The following is a 15,117-nucleotide window of genomic DNA, read 5'->3' on the forward strand; positions in this document are numbered from 1 at the left end:
GCTTGGTGTCTGACCGTTCTGTGTAAAATGGGGATTGATTATAAAGTATTAATAAAATCATTTAAAATTTATAACTGAATTTAAATAAAAAAAAATTAGAATCAGTTTTCGTTCTAAAAATACCATTTTTAAATACAATAATGTATAAATATGTTGTTTTTTTTAAATTGACAGTCCTTGGTCAAAGTATGATACCAACATCAAACAATAACGCCTGCTTTTTTAGTTCTCACGCATAATATGCAAAACAAGTGGGCATGTACGTTTATTTATACTCGCACTCGGGCAAGGCCTCTTCGGTGAGTTAGTATTTTGTTGAGTGGTGCGGCGGGGAATCGAACCTGCGACCCCTGGATTGACAGACAAGTGTGTTACCACTAGATCGGGGATCTGCCACTGTGTGCAAAACATTTTAAACAAGCTAAAACGCGTTATTTCGTACTTGCTAAGCTCTTACTCCAAACAAAACACGTTTTGATATTGCCCATTTATCTAACTAATCAAAATGCTTTTATTTCGGTTTTAGACAAGATGTCTACATTTGGATAGATCTTAGTCTCATATTAACTCTATTATCGTATATAAGAACCACAAAATACTAACTTAAGGGTTCTCTACCCCCGGCCCCCGGTATTAATGTAAGTACACTAATCTCACTTATGAACGTATCACGAATCAATATTTATGAGTATTTAAACAAATTTTTCCCTAACTACTAGTATTCACAGTTCATTGCCTACAAAAGACAGACATATCGAATAGTCCAATGTTTAATACAGTAAAAACTCGCTATGTCAAAGTCGTTGCGACCTCGGGAAATACTTTGGGATAACGAACATTCGACATAACCGAAAAACAAAACATGACTAAATGAATCCAAAATATTTGAAAAAGTTAAACATAAAAACCGGAACATCGAGATATCAGAGTTCGACATAACGAGTTTTGACTAAGTTAATTGCAATGTAGCGCTTGTACAATGCTGAAACAAACACACAAACATGCAACACCAACATTCAACAATCCATTCTTATCCAAGAAGAATGCAGTATGTATTTACAGTATGTATTTGCATCAAATGCCACTTAATGATTGAATATCTCTGATTTTGTCTGGCATATTTATAACGGTTAGCGCAGTGGTTCGCCAAGGCGACACGGGTTCGATTCCCGGCCTGGGCGCATGTGAGTTTGGTTAGTGGCCACCAAGCCGGACAAGTGGGTTTTCTCCGGGTACTCCGGTTTCCCCCACAAAACAAGACGACACTCTCGCGCAACATCGTGCCAACGAGAGTGATTAATATAAGTTGCAATAGCTTGTTTCACAATCGTTGTAAAATTAAATACGTTTAAACTAACGAAAGTCCAACGCTAAATGACCCATATAAATCAATATACATGTATATGTATTGACTGACAACTGGTCAGCTGACAAACAAGTTTGTAATGACCAAAAACACTTTCATACGGAACAAATCATTTCCCGTCTTATTCATTACATTCCTTTCCCTTCCAACATCGGGAAATACATATTTCGAAACTAAGAGCTTTACTGGTCAGTTAAGGCGAGACTTTCAATACAAATGGTGACGATGTTACGATTTTTCTTTGTACGCTCGTTAATAAATGTGTCCGTTTTTAACCGGGTTTTAAAAATGACAGGGTTCTGCATTAAAGGGACAGGGTGCTGAGAGAGAAAATAGCACTATCGGGCTGTGAGAACTCGAACATTATGAATCTCACATAAAGTGTTAGCAATTAAATTTAATTGAAATAATATAAGGTTTCAACTGCCAAATATGTTAAGTATGTATGAACTTATATTCATATTCAGTTTTAATCAATTTTCTTTTATTCTATGAAGGCAGAAGGGGGATACGAAACAAGTACAGGGTGAATCACCAGGGGCGAGTCAAGGAGTTGTCGATAGAAGGGGTGTACATTAGGGGCGATATAACTTCATGAAACACCGACGTTTTGATAAATAATCGTTTCAAATGGCAGCATTCAAAAACGATACTTAGACATTAATAGAATAATATTTTGTCAACATATAATTCTATTCTTTTCTCAACATAATTAATTCAAGAATGTCCATATATGTTACGTTGGTTTATGAAACTAAACATGATGGTAATGTTAGCACACTCATACTAACAGTTAATATATTGGATACACAACAATACTACTTAATTAAAAAATAACTCTGTTTCCCTCAACGCCCACTTTTACTGTACTGCCCCTGTGTATAGTATCCGTTGATACGGACGTTTGATAGCAGTCAATAGTTTGGTCACTGTTAGATGGTAATTTGAGATCCCAAATTTGTATCTATAAAGCATTGAAAGCAAATTTTGGCATTTTCTGTTTTTAAAAATTGATATCCCCCAGGATTTTATACCGCGTCCTTCTCTGAATTGGTTGACCAGAGCAGTGGAACATGCACCAAACCGTCATGATTATTGTTTCACATACAATTCGATCTACAGTTCGACATAAAGAAAATGTGTGAAATTCGACCACAGGGACTGAAATATGAGGTTGACATAGCGAAAAAATCGAGATAGAAAAATCGACACCAACAGATTGATTTAATATAGAATAAGAAGGAATGGGACCGGGGGGGGGGGGGGGGGTTGACACAACCGGAAAGTCGAAATATCGTGGTCGACATAGCGAGCTTCGACTGTATTTAAATATACCTTCGAGCGAATAATCTAGAAAAAATGACATATCCCCGAGTTCGTTATTTGCTGTCATTATCAAATAATTTCTCTACAAATATTAGAGCAATGCTTTATTCCATTGATCAGTAACTTGACAGCAGCTCATGACATTTTATAGGAGTGGACAGACAAATGACTGATGAAAATATTGTTGTAAAATATTGGTTGGCTTTTAAATAAATGAGTGGATCAATATTAGTGTATTAAAGGGCTATTTCGAATATGATCCTCTTATGAAATTCCACCGTCATAAGTTCATTTAAATTGTGATCGGCTTATTTTATTACAAATTAATGCCAAAGCCCCACGCGCTTGGGAAATTAAGTCAGACTTGTAAACATTTATAAGGGAAGGAAAGGAGCGTTGCTTAATTCGATTTGAATCTATTATGATTAATATCATGTGATGGTAATCACTCAAGTTACAAAATATATGAGTTGGTTTTTAAAGATAATAAATTCTTAAAATAATAAGAAGAAAAAGAAAATGATTTTTAAATTTTCCTGCGTTTGGTTTGTTTTCACGCTGTTTCTCCAAGAGGGGTGTGAAGCATATACACTAACGGACGTTGATACTCTGTGGACCAATATAACAAATGGCTACAACAAGAACCACCGGCCGATTCAAGACCAATCTCAGCGCATTGATGTGAGCATCAACTTCGCACTTTACAGCATTCAGGTAAAAATGAATAAGTTTATAAGTTTACAATTTATGTCATCTGATATACATACATGTAACTGTCTGATTATAGAACAAAATGCACGGAATATGCAAAATGACATAACTTAATAATATATATATATATACACAAGGACACCACAAACCTTTAAATTCTTGATAATTAAGTCATCAATATCGTTCGATCTTTTTTTCCTACGCAAATGCAGCTATTCAAGTCGTATCATTATTGAATACCTAACTTTTCACGCATTCATCTATTTAACATGATAATCTCTATATTTAACTTTCAATTAAGATGAAAACTTAAAGCAAAGTATATGTTTTGTTAATTTGTAATGCTTAACGTACGTTATCCATATGGTTACGCATTTTAACTAATGACTATACCCGTTCAGGACAATGACTATACCCGTTCAGGACAACAGCATACATATTTTAAAAGCGTATACGTTATCAATATATTTACGCATTTTTAACTAATGACTATACCCGTTCAGGACAACAGCATACATATTTCTAAAATGTATACGTTATCTATATAGTTACGCATTTTAACTATTGACTTTTTTACCGTCTCCGTGGCCTTGTGGTTAAGGCATCCGCCTACGGAACGGGAGGTCGTGGGTTCGATCCCGGGCCGCGTCATACCGAAAGACGTTAAAAGCTGGTACAAGTAGCTCCCTTGCCTGGCGCTTGGCATTTAAAGGGTAGTACTTGGAAAAGTGGTGTACTCAGTACTGGTTCAACCCAGGAAAGTTGTATCCCGTGTATCGGTGCTTTACACCGAGCACGTTAAAGAACCAAAAGGTCTCTTCGCAAAGAGCTAGGGTATCGCACCCGGATCTCTTGTATCTCACTCTGTTTCTTCAAGTCTTCCCATGTCTGTATTTGACTTCGAATTGCTGTCACTTCTATCTCATGTCACGTATGGCATTTACACACAATTTAAGTCGTGATGGCGTCGCGGCGGGGTCAAACCATAAATACCGAGTTTCCGCAAAACACCCTGCGCAAGTGTCGGGATGAAACTATCTTACACGAGCGGCTATGGTAGTTGCTTTTTCTCCCACCTCAGTTAAACAAAATTAATTAAAAATGTATTTTTTGCTTGAACTCTTTTGTGCATAGTGAAAATAATTGCGTACGGATATGCGATAGCATGTGGTTGTCATGGATACGCGCGCAGTGATCCAGTTAATGTTAATAGTCAAATCGGTTTTTTAAATAGTTCTAAGGAAGATGAAGCATTATTTCTTGAATGGTGCGTGAAAACTGTTTTATGGTGACATTTGAAGCGAGAAATAATTAATTAGCGTTCTAAATATTACCATACGACAAGATTTCCTTGATGCTACTGACGACAGTCTTCAACAAGGGAGGTTATTATAATGTGGTGACCGTTAAAAAGGAGTTCCATACGGGCATTTTATATTCGCCCGTGGGCAAGATAAGAATATCTAGCATGGTTAAATTATTGGATCTACTTATCTGAGGTGGGAGAAAAGAATTTCTAGCATGGTTAAATTATTGGATCTACTTATCTGAGGTGGGAGAAAAATATATCTTCTTAACATTACTCCACCAATTATGTTTGCCGTTGTGTTGATTATGCCTACGTATGCATCAGCGTTTCAGACAATAATTATAGAAAACTCTGAAAAGTTCATTTTTTCTGACTCATCATGAAGGACCATGTCAATGACATGTAACACATAACCTTTTCAATTACCTACTTTCCGTATAAGATTATGCACCACCATTTTTTTCCAATATTTAAACAAGTTTATATATCAAATCATACAGATAAAGTCGATATGCATTGTTATCAATTGTGAAACGGTGATTTATCCGCCTAACCATTACGTAGAAAGCCTATTCCTAGATTTTGTAAACATACCTAAGTGTAAAACAGTATGATCGCTTTTCTACAACAATATGTAGAATTTCCTCAAAACAAACCTAGAAGTGTCAAATGCATAAATGCAACAATCGCTTCGTCTCAATCCCTGTTTAATTTTTGATTCCTCGTTAATTTAAGCTCAATTTTCCAAACACCTTGCAAAATACGTGAGCGTTTCACACACTCACTTCTTTAAAAGTTTTAGCCAACGCGCTGTCATTTTCAGCAGTGGTTATCTCTTTCGATCAATTGTAAATCCATGTAAATTTGTCGTGCTCCGTGTCTTGCTGCACTTCCCGCTTCATTGCACAGTCCATCCTTTTAGGGAGCCGTGTTGTCTGTACATCTAGCATGTGAAAGTCATGTGATGAGTGTACATATGTATTTCTTCTAATTTACTGGGTATATATATATATATATATTTAGAATTGAACAATAAGCAAAAACTGCGAAAGGTACATGCGTCGTTAGCGACGAGGTGCATCAGTAAGCTTTTGACAGTTTTCTTGTTTTGCAATTGTTTCATCTGTCGTCGCGTCCCTTTAAGCGTACTTTTATGATTTTGACTCTGAGACATTAATTTCAAAATCTAAGGGAAAACAACTAATTATGTTTCCCAATGCTTTGTGAAATATTCATATAATATTTTATTTCAGTTCTGCTATATTTTTAGAAACTCCCGCTAAACCTTAAGAAAAATTCTGGGTGCTGTCCATCTGTCCTTCCATAATTCACATTCTTCTTGTTGGAGCCATATCTTGGTAGGGTTCGGCCACATAATATTTAAAAATGGTCAAAATGTTTTCCTATCAAATCTACACCGCCTGTAAAAGTGGTTTTCGTGGGGAGAAATCTTTGTAACAACGAAGAGACATTATATTTATTCCAATATTATTCAGAATATTTTCCTTGATGAACTCAAGGAAATGTTTAAAATTTGGTCACATGTGATCAAAGATAAGATCACGAAGCTGAATCTAAGATTTTTTTGTCTAGAACCATGTCTTTGTAGGGGTTGGTTAGATTATGTTTAGATTTTGTTAAGTCAGAATGTTCCCATTGATCACCTCTCAACCACACGTAAAGGTTGATCTCATGGGGTCATAAACAAGGCCACAAGGTCGTATATTGGAAAAATAGTTTTAACACACTCTTTTGGAATTGAATTTAGTCCATCACATATGAAACCTTATCAAAATATTTTCTTTGATAAAATCATTGATAAATTTAAAAGTGGGTCATATGAAACTAGGTCATTAGGTCAAATTATTGAAAATTAATCATGTCCGCAATCACATAGTGGTATTGACTGGTAAGACTTTGTTCAAACTGTGGTCAGAATGTTCACCTTGTCTTTAAAAGTGGTTCAAATGGGGTCATACGGTCAAATGTTAGAGAGATCTTGAGAACAATCAAAGGCAATACATCCGCTTCATAAAACTTAATCAAAATATTAACCTCTATCGAATCTTTGATTAGTTTCAAACTTAATAACATGTGGTGTGCCAAATGTAAGAAAAATAGAAGCTATATTTTTGCAATATTTCTTGTCCAATCTTTATGAACCTTAAAAAGAATGTTTGCTTTCAAAATATAGAGTAAAACCACTATGTTACGACATGTATGTGAGATCTATATGCTACACTACATACAATATCCATTAATTTCAAATAATTGTAAAGAAGCTATTATCTCATATCAAACTTTCAAAAGTCCATCACTCTATAAGGTCAAATCAACTACATGTTTTTCTTGGACTATTTCACCTACACTTGATTTCCATTCCATCTACTTTACCTAATCAGGCAGAGAATATAATTAACAAATTTGCTTGTTTCCATGTTAATCGCAGTTGACGAACTTAAAGAGCCCTAATTGAAACAAAAAAATAAATTACATTTCGTCTACATGTTTAAAACATCAATTAAGCACCATTGATAACCAATTGTTTTTTTAGGAAATTAACGAGCTAACTGGGAAGGTATCGGTAACTGGCACATTGGAATTAATATGGAAAGACGAGGAGCTGGTCTGGAAACCGGATGATTACAACTACATTTATTCAATGATGGTTCCCATCTCCGAGGTTTGGTACCCGCCCCTGTTCATTGGCAACCCGGATACCACCGCAACAGCTTTTAAAGTTGAGGACAGGAGCTATGTTCGGCTTTCGTCAGACGGCACAATCTCGTTCTATCCTTCCGGTGTATATTCAGTCAATAGTCCGCTGGATTCGAAATATTACCCATTTGATAAGCAGGTTGGTCATTTTAGATTTTGAAGCGAGTGAAAGTTAATTCATTGTAATTCAAATGTAAATAAATGTTAAACAAATTTGTCCTACTTTTTGAAATGCAAATGATTGTAAAAACATTGTTTAATAAAAAGAATGAAACGAAACCAATTCTAAAAATGTATATTTATTTTACTTGTTTTCAGACGTTCGGCATTCAATTTATTGTCCCAGGTTTCATAAACACAGAAGTAAACCTCATCGAAGGAACTGTAACGTATATCGCATCGTCGTTCGAAGGAGACGGCGGATGGTCCCTGTTAAATCTGACAAGAGCGGTGACACTAGTCAGCCAATCTACATCAGCAGCTACATTCACTGTCAGCTTAGAGAGAAAGTCGACGTTTATGGTTGTAAACATCATTCTGCCAATAGTGTTTCTGGCTGTAATCAACCTGCTAGTGTTTGTACTGCCGCCCGATGCCGGGGAACGGGTATCATACTCCGTGACTCTACTCCTGTCGTTAGCAGTGTTTATGACATTGCTTGGAGATAACCTGCCGAAAACGTCAGACCCGCTCCCCGTGCTTAGCTATTATCTGTTAGCAACCCTGACCCTCAGCACGCTCATGTGTGTTATGGCCATCCTGAATCTTTCAATCTACCATAAAAATGAGCAATCTCGACCACCAAAGTGCATTTCAGTCGTAGCTGGTGCAGTACTTTGCCGAAATACATTTCTCAAGTCTCAGAAAGTTGAAGACATTGCCGAAACCGACATTAAACCGACAATGGAGAAACAAGGTGCAAACAGGAAGGTAGCATTCGAAGACAACAAGGAAGTAACGCTCAGCTGGAAGGATGTTAGTTACGCTGTTGATATTCTGTGCTTAGTGGCATTTATAATTGTTATGTTTGTTATCAATATCTACTACCTTGTACAGTTAACATCACAATAGGTACCGAAATAGTTTTGCTTCGAACGACTTTTGAACGCAGCAGAAACGCTTTCTTATTTTATATAATTAGAATTGGCCTATTAAAGGATATTTAACGTTTTAAATGTCATTATTTTAAAATTAAGTTTGAATTTTCTACAAAATAGCGTTATCAAATTATTATTATTTAATCTCATTTAAAAAAAACACACATTAAGAATGATTTTCTTCAAGTCGATATGTCATTGGCCAAAACCGAATGATTCATGTTTTTATTGATATATAAATGCCTATAAATAGAATTAAGGCATTAAAGGGACTAGTTTTACCAATTTGAATATCTTAACCAAAATTTCGAGTTACAATAAGTTCACCCAAAAATATAGACAATTATTTATTTTCGAAATTGAAGAAGATATTGTAACGAAGTTGTAATACATAATGTGACGTCCTTCTTTTGATCCAAAAATGCACAGTCGTCTGACAACACCTATTTTTGCTTCCTGCTATACCAGTGTGTGTATACCACGTGGTTATTGCGTGTACCTTGTAGTTATCTTTGATTTAAATCTTCATTTCAAGCAAACTATTGCCTTCTGACATAACATATATGGCCTAATTTATTACATGGTATACAAACACAATGTATACACCACCTGAGCGCAGTGTGTTATTGAAATTATCACTATAAATATGTGTAGTACGGTATACTTTACGACCTCGCTCAACAAATGTCATAAAAGCAAGACCAAATGTTACAGGACTATTTTCCGGTAAGAAACCATTGTTCGTTGTATGTAACCTCCATTGTTAGTTCCTTCCCTTTGTTATTAAACAGCTTTTAAAGACTTATGGGTATTTTTCTTCTTAGTCTCTTTGGTTAAAAATAAGATTTCAGAAATATTAATAATATCCTTAAATCAGCAATTAAAGATTCAGTTTATTTCATTTCAGGGGATTCAAATGTCTGATTTATGTGCTTATTAAAACGTCAGATGTTGTGGAATAGTTAATTGTTTTGGTTTTTTTGATAATAGAGAAGAATGGTAAAAATTTATTTTTGAGAATATTTTAGGTTTAAAAGTGTTATACTTAATATGGAAACAGAAATACAGTAATTAGCAAGTTTGTAAACCTGAAGTTAATAGGTGATACCCCTAAGATAGTGTTTAAATAAGCTTGTCCTTACTTATAAAATTGGATATTTTACTTAGAGATGTAAGTCTGAATTGGGACTCGGAAAGAGCAGCTGAAATCAGTTAATCAACATATTTACGACAAAGGTAACTAGTGGCATTCAGGGACCACCCTCTATCATTGCAACAGTACATGGTCTCTATGAGGAAACTAGTTAATGACACGAATACCTTGGGCTTAAGGGCGGGTAATAGGATGTCATTGCCTGGTAGCCTCAATCATTGCCATATGTATTTACTAGGCAATGGTATAAACTACTGGAACTGGCCCCAATTTCTCGAAACCTCTTAAGCTTAATAGGTTTAAGTACATTATTTCAAATCGACAAAACACATTATTAAAATAATGTGGTTTTAGTAAATGAAATATGATCATTTTGATATTCATAAAAGAAATTCCTATCTTAGGTTGAATAACTCATAATGAAGTTAGTATTACGCAAATTATAGACAAAGAGAAATAGTGAGATTAGCTTAATCCTGTTATAAGGGACTTAAGAAGTTTCGAGAAATTGGGGGCCTGATCGTCGTGATGCCCCGTGCTGAGTAAATTTTGTGTTACTGTTTTGGTGTAGTAATACTGAGGATCATTTTCAAAAAAATGGGTTTGAAATTCAGCAATTTATGATATTATGATAAAAAGTTGAAATTAACTTAGTTAAGACAATTAATGTGAACTTGTAATTTTATTCTGTTTATCGGATGGACTCTAGAAAAAAACTCGCCGTGCCACTGTGCTAGGTTGAAATACTCGAGCTATGTAAATTAAGTTTATGAATGATTAGATAAGTGATTTAAGATTTTAAAGAAAAAATATGGTTTGAATTGATTTAAAGGCAATGAATTAGTTCAAAGTTGTTTGAGAAAATCACTTATCATTACTTTGATGATTTAATGAGCTATTTATTGTTTTTAAATACGATTATTTGAGTAATCATTTTAATAATCAGAGGACGAGGAATTCTAATGAAAAAGTAAACCTGTACTAGCTGCTTGATTTTAAAAAGACCCCTGGGAAAACATTTAAAAGGATAGACAGTTCGATTAGAAGGTTCAAAACCGCTCGGATTGAATTTTCATATCTTCTGTTGTAGTTTTCAGTATAGTTGACATCAACTGATTTAATTTAGAAGAGAAAAAAACGCTACATAGTTTTGTGGTACCGTCGGGATTGTTTAAGTGGTTGGAAGAACTTTGTAACAGCCGGCAGCCAGACATGGTACGTAAAGAGAGGTCATACCATAAAGGTGAACCATTCAGCTTTCTTGTAAAAAACAATTTTGAGGCAAAAGCACTTTCTTGAAGTTCAAAATAAATGTGCAAACATGACTGTTTGTGTATATTACCAAGATGGGCATTTCGTTGCATTCCGGTGGACCTGAATATTGCAACAAGCACAACCCGAGTTACTAATAGTGTGATCCGAACGAAAACAAAATACTTGTTTATTCATAATTGTTGGACCTTTTATAAAGATGTCTTGACAAACATGTCACTTCGTACTTAACGTCCCGGCAACTCCAAATGGTACGTAAATAGAGAACATACTGTACATCCACAAAGTACAGTAAGTTGTCTTGTGCATTTTGGTGTTTAAGCTGGAATATGTTCTAAATGTTTAAACACGACTGTTTCAATAAAATATACAAATATGTATATCAAAGATCGGAATTTCGTTGCGTTCCGAAGAATATGCATGACTCTTTAAGTCTTCTAGAATATGGTCAATTTTCGCCAAGGTTTAATGGATGTATTGCGTAGGAGCATTTTCATGCGTCTGCTAACGTCCTGGGTGGCCGAACCACACAGAAGGGCGAAATCCATGACATAGGACATTTACTCACCCGATGTCATTATTATCAGTTATATCTTGAACCGTTTCTTGTTCATATTTAAACTCTAAATGTTATACCTCTTGGTTGTGCGTCGGGTGCAAAGTTTCTGTATATGAATGTTTCAAACTTAAAACCATTTAGTTTTCATCCAAACGTACACATGATTTTATTTTATTTTTCGTTCGACCCCATACTGCTAATATTGTTTTTATTCAAATATTGGTCGCTCGTTCTACCCCATATTGCTAATAGATTTCCGGGAGGGGATTGTCAAACGGTTTCCCGTGTGTCAGCGCTATACACTGAAACATGGGTAATGTTTCTTCCATAGCTAGCTCGGGCACGCTTCCTTAAATTAAATTATAAACCTTTTTTTAGACTGCCTTGTCCCAAAAATGTATTAATTAGTAATATATACACTTGATTATCAATGATTGCTTACAAAATTAAGTGATTGGAAATAATTATAATGGTTCAAGAAACAAATGAACAATGTTTCCCCGCATATTTACGTGATGATCTTTCATCGACTTCGAGACACGAAGTTACTATTCCTAGGCCTTTCGGTGTTTTTATATAAACGTAACGTTACCAAAACGGAATGTTCCATTTTGACAACTCTCTTGGATGAACCTGTTATATATAAACTACATTACAAATTAGGGGTGTCAGGTTCATTAATCTTTTAAGAAGTAAACCATATTGACTTAATGATTCCGGGAACATTACACATGTTCGGGGAAGAAGAAAACAGGGTTATAAACCATACCTTGCACGACTGATATATTCAGTGGATCTGAACACTATTGATAGGAAAGAGCGCATAGTAAATAAAGGTACATGTATTAACCTTCTTATGGGATTGCAGATACGTTTTTTAAAATCACACAGTATCATGATGGCGTCAATAAACAACACGGTTAAAATTTCATCTTTATTTTATAAAGTAACAAAATCTCAAACAGTGTATATTTGAAATGCACCTTCTTAAACAACAAAGGCGTCCTTCTTACTTAAACAACAAAGGCGTCCTTCTTACTTAAAAAACAAAGGCGTCCTTCTTAAACAACAAAGGCGTCCTTCTTAAACAACAAAGGCGTCCTTCTTCAACAACAAAGGCGTCCTTCTTACTTAAACAACAAAGGCGTCCTTCTTACTTAAACAACAAAGGCGTCCTTCTTACTTAAACAACAAAGGCGTCCTTCTTAAACAACAAAGGCGTCCTTCTTAAACAACAAAGGCGTCCTTCTTAAACAACAGAGGCGTCCTTCTTAAACAACAGAGGCGTCCTTCTTACTTAGACAACAGAGGCGTCCTTCTTACTTAAACAACAAAGGCGTTCTTCTTAAACAACAAAGGCGTCCTTCTTAAACAACAGAGGCGTCCTTCTTAAACAACAAAGGCGTCCTTCTTACTTAAACAACAAAGGCGTCCTTCTTACTTAAACAACAAAGGCGTCCTTCTTAAACAACAAAGGCGTCCTTTTTAAACAACAAAGGCGTCCTTCTTAAACAACAAAGGCGTCCTTCTTAAACAACAAAGGCGTCCTTCTTAAACAACAAAGGCGTCCTTCTTACTTAAACAACAAAGGCGTCCTTCTTAAACAACAAAGGCGTCCTTCTTAAACAACAGAGGCGTTTTATCACAAAAAATATCACAATTATTAAAATTGGACGGAAGTTCAATATCATTTGAGCAACGGTTGGCACATTTTAATCCCTTTGGCATTTAGACAGAGACACTTTCAATCATTACCATTACACGGAGGATAGCAACGCATCAGCGATAATAATTAACATTATAATTAAACAGAAATTTCAACGCATCGGTCACCAAATTTATATCGTTCCAAAATGGCGTCTATTTTCCGATTCCGATGAATATTCTGATGCATAATTGAAACTTTTAAACATGTTAACATATTGTCGACGTGATATATACGTTACGGGGTTAGGGGTGACCTGATATGGGATATACGTGGCGCAGGAAACCATATTCGATATGGTTTTCTTTGCCCCGTAAATCCCATATCGGGTCACCTACTAACGCCGTAACTTATAATACTGCAACAAACTGCAACATACTTATCACAACATAATATAAACACAATACGCTTTAATAACAGTAAAATAAATGTATAGCACATGTAACGTGTCTTGTTTCCGTTCTTGCTGCCAGCAGTGAATGTCTTGTTAGCCAACGTCAGTGTTCTGACCACCATACTAGCTGTAAGCGGGGTTTGTGAAAGCGTTCGTGTCTGCTGAGGAAAAGAAACATAACATAAACATATTTTTTTCTTTAACTTTCTGAATTATAAACTACATCTAACATTGAAGTACGATTATTTAATCCTTTTTTATTATTATTCTAGTAATGAAAATACACACTCATAGACATGCATGCATGTTATAAATGTATTGCAAAGTAACACTTTTATTTATGTGTTTTATACAAATACAAATAAAAGATTTTGTTCTCTCAGTAATAAGTTAGCATTTATATAAACACCCTTCAATAAAAGCATTGCAATACCAAAAAAATTGGTACGTTACAATTTCAAATTCGATACATTATCAACTGGGTAAAAACAATGTCTTGTCTGTAGATAACTTGCAGTGAAAATAAATCCACTGTCACGCTTAAAAAGCCAGCTAGTTGACGAAGGATGATTTCTTGCGTTAAGTTACTTTAACTTGTGGCCGAGTTTTCACAGATTGCGTCACATATGCTATGGAATGGCAATAAGTTTGGCTTAAAAAACTGCTTATTGAACTAACTTGGAGGAACTGAAAATTCTGGCGCAACTGAGGCAGACGCTTTGGCGGCCTTGACCTTTATGTAGACGGCTATCGATATGACAACGACGATGATAACAACAGCAACAACGCCTAAGACTATCCCTACTATCAGCAATGTATTGTCATCTTCTGCGAGAAAAGAAAGGGGCCTACCTCAGATATAGAGAATATATAGTTTCGACTGTTTTAGTTGTTAACTGGCTATCTTATGGCTAAACTAGGCACACCAAGAGAACGGTCATTTTCCCAGTCGAAATTGTTGAGGAAAGCAAAATCGATAGAACAATTTTCCGAAAGGTTTAGTGTATTCGATAACAAAGCAATCCTCAGGTGAAAAGAAACCAATTGGAGGTAAGCTCGAGGACGCGAGGGACCGACCTTTTAGCTCGAGTCACATAATGTTTCGAGATGTGACTTTATTGCCTTCTTCCTGAGGTACAAAATATAGGAAGAAGAGGCCTAATGTCAAGATATCTTGTACAATGTGTTTTGCTTGGCTCGAATTTCATTCACTCAAATTTTTCTCGACGACTCCGTCGATTTCGAGCGAACGGGTTTCGACTGTATTTATGGCAAATTCTAAAACGTAACCTACTATGTCCGGGTTAGGATCGTCTCCGCTGTACGTTCCGGCCATGGCGGAAGTACACCATTCGGCGTAGTACGTGGGCGCCCCGGTCTGAGAGACTGCGTTAATACCGATCGTATAAATACTGCTCGCGTAACCGTCTGCGTTGCAATCGTCTTCGTCCTCCCCGCCATTTCCGGAAGCCCAAACGTAAATGGCACCCTTGCCTGACCGACCCTA

General features: G+C 35.8%; 1 protein-coding gene across 1 annotated transcript; it reads left to right on the forward strand.

Moving 5' to 3' along the window:
* Window positions 1–6,918: 6,918 nt before the first annotated feature.
* Window positions 6,919–8,501, forward strand: LOC128215491 (acetylcholine receptor subunit beta-like). The gene is made up of 3 exons (XM_052922174.1): window positions 6,919–6,930; window positions 7,267–7,569; window positions 7,749–8,501. The coding sequence occupies exons 1-3, from the start codon at window positions 6,919–6,921 to the stop codon at window positions 8,499–8,501; spliced, it is 1,068 nt and encodes a 355-aa protein (XP_052778134.1).
* Window positions 8,502–15,117: the final 6,616 nt, after the last annotated feature.

This window comes from Mya arenaria, chromosome 13 (genome assembly GCF_026914265.1).
Source record: "Mya arenaria isolate MELC-2E11 chromosome 13, ASM2691426v1".
In the NCBI taxonomy this organism is placed as follows: Eukaryota; Metazoa; Mollusca; class Bivalvia; order Myida; family Myidae; genus Mya; species Mya arenaria.

Excerpts from the sequence above, each read along its gene's own strand:
- LOC128215491 (XM_052922174.1), top strand. Across the intron at positions 7,570-7,748 it reads ATTACCCATTTGATAAGCAG|ACGTTCGGCATTCAATTTAT; the intron begins GTTGGTCATTTT and ends ACTTGTTTTCAG.